The sequence below is a fragment of the Gavialis gangeticus genome, unplaced genomic scaffold (genome assembly GCF_001723915.1).
Source record: "Gavialis gangeticus isolate Ggan-Ray unplaced genomic scaffold, GavGan_comp1, whole genome shotgun sequence".
NCBI lineage: Eukaryota > Metazoa > Chordata > Crocodylia > Gavialidae > Gavialis > Gavialis gangeticus.
The window spans coordinates 16,855,510-16,861,938 of NW_017729027.1; the positions used below are offsets into that span (position 1 = coordinate 16,855,510).

Sequence of the window (6,429 nt, forward strand, 5' to 3'; positions counted from 1 at the left end):
CCTCCTTCACCACAGGAGCCTTGATGTGCCCCTCCCACACCCCTTCCCTCCCCATCCAAGGCTTACCAGCTGCACACAGCTGTATTGGAAATCATATCCGTGTTGGCCAATATACCTCCTTAAAAGTTGACTATCGGTATCAGCTCCCAAAATCTCTATCAGTGCAGCCCTAGAAAAAAGTTATGCCAAATTCAAGCTTAATATCCTACCTTGTTTTCAAAAACAGGTTGAACAGGAATAACCAGAACATCATTTACCACGTCTCCAGTCTCAGTAGTATAGAAAATAACTATACATGCCAAAGGAGCCCAAGAATTTTCTGCTGTTAAAGTGAAGGTTGTTGTAACTTTTTTGCCAAAAGCCACAATTTGTTCCTTAGATACCACCTAAAGTGGAAAATAAATGACATCCAAGTCATTTCAAGCTACTGTGTTACCATCACAAACTAATGCAAGTAACCAGAGAATCAGTGAACAATGACCTTCAACAGAAAATATATGAACCTGTTCCCTTTTGGAGAAGGCCTGAAGAGGTGGTTTATCTGTTGTGTGAGGTGTGGTATGGAAGAATTATGAATATATTTACATTCATAACTTGTCTACCCTTTTATTCCTGGAAATGTTGTGAACAAGTATAGAAATAGCACAAGAATAATATGATAATAAAGATATCGTGGGGGACACAAAAAACATTATAATAGGGAACACACTTCCTGGATTCTGAAATATATTCCTCCCAAGCAAGTACATCAAACAGTCCATTAATAAATTAATCCAGTTCTATTTAAAATCTGCTTTGGTGCTTGGCTGCAATGCTTTGGTTGGAAAGCTGTTCCAGAACCTTATTCCTCTGATCATTAGAAACCTTCTGCTGTTCAATCTAAAATTATTCACAAACACATTATATCTATTTGTTCTTGTACTACATTGTTCTTCAGCTCAAAAAACTCTACTGTTCCCTCTGGTACTTATGCTTCACATGTATTTACAGGCAGAGAAAAAGCAATTGAAATCTAATTGAAAAGGTAAATAATTTTAATCAGACAGTTTAAAATTTAGAGGGGCTTTCTCTGTTACAGCTTTTACCATTTTTTTTCAAATTTTGAGACAACTGCTGAATTCTTTCACCTATTTTTGATCAGCAATTTTAACGCTAATTTAACTCAAGGAAGCTGCCTATTAAAAGTTAGAGAAGCAAATCTGTTCTTATTAATAATTCAAAATCATTTTTCATTTAAAAACTAAAAAAAAAACTCACCACATACATACTTCAGTCCTCCAAATCCATCATTTCATAAAGACTACACCTGACATTTCTGTTATTCTTCAAGTAAAAAATAAAATCAAACGAGAACTACCATACACTTTAAACCTTTTTTTAATTTACTTTCAGGACTTTTGATATATAGGGGGTGCAGTGTGGGCAGGAGGTTAAGGACTCCTGCACTATGGTAAGTATCTTGTTAACAGTGTTCCAGCCTAACTTGTGTTGAGATATTGGGAGGGGATCCAACCACTCTTATCACTTTGCCTGAGGCTCATTGGTGAGAGCTAATTCTGTTCCCATGGTTCCACTTCATTGACAAATCAGCTAGCCTGATATACTGCTTCCTTTAAAATAATGTCAGAACTGTCTTCAGTGCACATTCCAACAGAACTCTGAGAGGCATTCTTGTTGGGACAGTCAGTGGTAGTTTCTCTGAACAAATGTGCTGTAAGGATTCTTTTCTTTTTACTTATTGCAAGAATTACACATCTCTGAAATACTCAACAACATTGCTTTACTCATCTAAGTTAATTGATCACATGTGAAAAAATAGTAACTTACCATGTAATTGAACTCTTTTATTGGCATGTTGCTTGCAATACTCAGCTCAAAAGGTGTTCCAGCCTAGAGAAAGAGCATAATGATATGGATAAGAAAGCCCACAATGAATAATTTACAGAAATATTTTATTGTTAAGTTCAATCTAATTTGAATAACTATCACCTTTACATCCTGTCCTGGGCTTTTTATCTGGAGGTAAGTCTTGCTGGGGGCATTAAATACATCATCAACTGTTATACTAGTTTCACCATCAAGAAAACTAGCCTGCAAGACAAGATCAAAAAGTCTATAGGTAGAATTATAAAATCTAGTTAAAGCTCATTTATATGCCAATATTAAAAGTGTGAGACATAAAAATGTACAAAGAATAAATTCTACACAAACAATTTTCATCATAGTAATGATGACCAGATTTATCAAAGCAAAAATAAGTGCATGTAATATGAGGTGGGGATGGATACACAGTGAAGACTTTTGTAGAAAAGTGCATCTGGAACCAGCTTAGCAGGTTCAAGAAAAAATTAAAAGGTACCTGTTCTCCTTCTGCAGCAGCAACACAGAGCTAGAATCATCTCAAAGAAGTTTATTAAGAATGGGAAGTGTCTTTTTTGAAAAACCATATTGGGAGATTCCTATTTTCCTGGGCCCTTCTTAATGTGGTGGAAAAGTGACAGCATGAGATTGGCTTTGCACTGCTTTGGTCTCTGAGGCAGAGAAATGCTGTCATTTCCTTCAATCACAAGCTCTAACCAGACACTTTGCAGGGGGTCTCCTAGACCTGCACATAGCACCATTTTCTCCAGAACTGAAAGGACTCAAAGGAAAGGCCCTTAATAAATGACAACTTGTTTTCAGGGATACATAGATACCGTTCACACAGCACTCTTTACATATGCTATGGAAGGGAGGGGAGTGCTTTAATTAGAGCAGCTCCCAAGAGTTCCTTTAATTAAAGCACCCACAGCATCTTGTGGATTCAGTGTCCTGTGCTTCAAAATGGTGGCAGGGATGCTTTAACTAAAGCTCGTTCAATGAGCTTTAGTTAAAGTGCCCCCACCATCATTTTGAAGTGTGGGGACACTGAATACACATGACGTGGAGGCTGCTGGAGCACGCTAATTAGCATATTTCAACAGACTCAATTAATCAAGTCTGCTCTGATGAACTGTAATTACAACACGTCAGACCAGCATCCCATGATTCATACATCACTTAAAGGAATAATTAACGAGGAGTTGAGGGCTGACTAGTTTTCAGAGATTTTTAACACTGTCCATATCAATCGTCACAGAAGCAGGATAATGCACGTTTGACAAGCCACATCATTCACATTCTTTTCATTTTGTTGGCTTAGTGCACTGAGATATCACAAACCAAACAGTACCTTCATTTGTAGACTTCTTGCAGTAGCCAGAATTGGAATTTCAATCTGAACAATTCCTGTTTCTGGGACACTGTAACTTAGTGAATGAACTGATTCATTTCCCTGCTGCGCAACTTCATTTTCACTTAGAGAAAACAAAGATCGGTGAGAAACTGAGTCTGACTGTTCCGCAGTGATGGTGACATAATTTTGTCTGTCTTCAGCTGTTAGAGGACTGTTGTCAGAATGCATTACTTTCAGCTAAAAAAAACAAAACAGAAAAAAAAGGTCCATCAGGCAGCCCAAAATAAAACTCCGTGACTCAAAGTTCAACAACATATTCATTTTTATGACATTATTATATTTCTGAAACAACTCTCCTCCGACTTCTAATGTATCAATGTATTTCTAAACCCTTTGCAACTTCGTAAGCAGGCAAGCTAAATTCCAAACCTGACACTTCACATGTTGGCTTTGACTGTTAAATGATGACACAGAACAGGTGTGCTAGGAAACCTTGCCCTTTTCTCCTCAAGGCACTACCAGTGTTTCAGTGATGATGCCTTGCAACATGTGAAGATTCAGCGTATGTCTTAAATCATTTACTTTTTCATGTCATTCCCACTTCACAGCAGAAATAAGAGATAGTTCTATGCTGACATCATGTGTAAGATAAGCAAAGCTAATACAGTACATTCTGTTTAAGTGAATGACCCTGGCATTAAAAAAAACAAACTGTTCTTTACCTGATATATACATTTATACAAATCCAATGTGTGCAAATGTAATTAACTATAGGAACAGCCTGTACTGAGCTTTCTGCTCCTCATTAAAACTTGTTACTGTGTTTCTCAGGGTCTCTTATATTTCTAATAACAGTCTTAAAATTGATAGAAGCAGATCTAGAACCTGCCCTGAAGTTGACAGTTTTTATGTAGATAAAGGGCATGCCATTACATTACATAATAGACAAGAGTTCCTATTTATTTAAGCAGCGTATGTACTTATGCACTTAACCATATGCAGATAACCAGGGATCCTGGTTTTCTCTGATAAAAAATACCCTAGTTTTAGATTAAAAAAAACCCCCAAATCCACATTTTTCCATGATTAAAATAAAACACCATATATAGTGGTGTTTTATTTTAATCATGGGAAAATGTGGATTTGAAGTCGGGGAGTTCATTCAAAAATTGGGATTTTATTTTTTTATCAGAGAAAACCAGGATCCCTGCAGATACCCAATGTTCATTATAATGTAAGAAATAAGCAAAAACTGGGACTAGTCAAGATAACAGAAACTTGGTGGGATAATTCAACTGATGAGAATATTGACATAGACCAATATATAGCATGTCTAGGGTGGTCAGGCAGGGGGGAGAAGGAAGAGGTGTTACTCCGTATATTAAAGCTATATATACTTATTCTGAGGTACACAATGAAGTAGGAGTGTCTAGGTTAAGGTAAAAAGGGAAAACTGCAAGGGTGAAGTCATGGCAGTTGCAAACTGTAGACCACAAAACCAGCATACAAATCACAGGACTTGGTGCTTGTAGAGTATTTTAATTACAGTGATACCAGCTGAAAGATAACATAGCAGTATGCAGACTGTCTTGCAAGCTGTTGGATTTTCATGGGGACAACTTTTTCTTACAGATGGTGCAGAAACCAACGATGGAAGGAGGATCTTCTCAATTTTCTCCTTACCAGTAGAGAAGAATTGGTTTATTGTGAACAACGCATGTCTAACCAACCTGATTTCCATCTGTAACAAGGTTAAAGCCCTTGTGGATGGGGCTGAGCAGTGCATCTGATACAGCAGAGTGCATCCAATACAGCTGATTCCATCTCACACAACATTCTTAGAGGCAATAAGAGGAAATATGGTGAAACATGATAACAGGCATCCTGGGGAGATAATCATGCTAAAAGAGCAGTCATCAACCACTTAATGTCAAACTGAAAGTGGGTATTAAGTAGGGTTCCCCAATGTCTGTCTGGGAACCAATAATGAAATTAAAGAAAAACCAAATCAGGGCTCGTGAACAACCTGGATACCTAAATTGGAGACTCTTTTTAGTTATAACCATTATAGCACACAGATTTCAATCAACCAAAGATAATTTACTTTAAAAAAAAAAAAAAAAAAACTGAAGTGAAAATTAAAAAAAATGCATTATATACATTTGTAAATCCCCTAACCTAACCTTTTAAGGAGAAGCACAGACACAACTCTGACATCTTTGTATTCACATGAATAAGCCACAATTAAATGGGAGAACTTACAGTAGCTATAAAGTTCAGAGAAGGTTTTAGAACTTTAGGATAGTCAGAAAATGCAATGATGTAGTCACTCCGCTTTGGAAATACAGTGGTGCTTGAATTTTGGGAGATTCCTGTTGGAAAACCATGTGTAGAAGAAACTATTACTATTTATTAGAAAAAAATATTTTAAACAAGTTCTCTCTGATCCTCTTCATGCTCTAGGTAATCATATTTTTATGGTCATTCCAGCAGCCCAATTCATTCTGTTGCCACCATCCTGTCCACCGAGTGTTAGTATACAGGTATATAAGCATCCTTCCCCTTAGCAGCAGATACACAACACTGAACAGTGCTTCCATGGATCCATCCCACATCTTTGCCATGTACCCAAACAGGATATCAGATGCATGTTCCTTAATTCCTCCAATGATTCAAACAATATAGTTATGTAAGAGGATAACACCAATAAAAATACTTTGCTTTCAACATATGATCCTGCTTCAGTGCTTTTTAAGCTCCATAATAAGTTGTTACATTGTAGCTCAGTATTTGGATTCTACAGAAAGGCATCATGGCTAGGTACAGACTTTCAAAAAGCCTGAGGCAAAATTGATCTAAGTTACGTGGTTTTATGTAATCAGTGTAGTTTAGATCAGTAGCAAACAGAGCAGAACACACGGCACATTTACACGTCACCTTTTAGAAGTACTAAAACACAACACAGTATGGATATTTACTGTGCTGTGCTCATAGCACGTGGTTTAAATTTTGCCGCTACGTCATCATAGTGGCTCACTAACCAGGGAACATGCCACTATGGCAACGTAGCTGGCAATCATGTGTGGACCCGCGCAATCACTATGTCACCACAGCATGCTGTACGGCAACATAGCGCGCATCCCTACATCACGATAGGACAATGTGTAGACATGCCCACACATTTGGCCTTTAGTCGTGGGGATGGGTGGATGCAT

The 6,429-nt window shown here is 37.5% G+C and overlaps 1 protein-coding gene across 1 annotated transcript in view; it reads right to left on the minus strand.

Moving 5' to 3' along the window:
- CD109 (CD109 molecule) overlaps positions 1–6,429 on the minus strand; it is a 130,607-nt gene that overhangs the window by 55,810 nt on the left and 68,368 nt on the right. Inside the window, exons 9-13 of the mRNA XM_019520330.1 lie at positions 5,477–5,586; positions 3,212–3,451; positions 1,990–2,091; positions 1,828–1,890; positions 210–386 (exon numbers count right to left, since the gene is read on the minus strand). Coding sequence (XP_019375875.1) covers positions 210–386; positions 1,828–1,890; positions 1,990–2,091; positions 3,212–3,451; positions 5,477–5,586 — 692 coding nt within the window. The remainder of the gene's footprint in view (positions 1–209; positions 387–1,827; positions 1,891–1,989; positions 2,092–3,211; positions 3,452–5,476; positions 5,587–6,429) is intronic.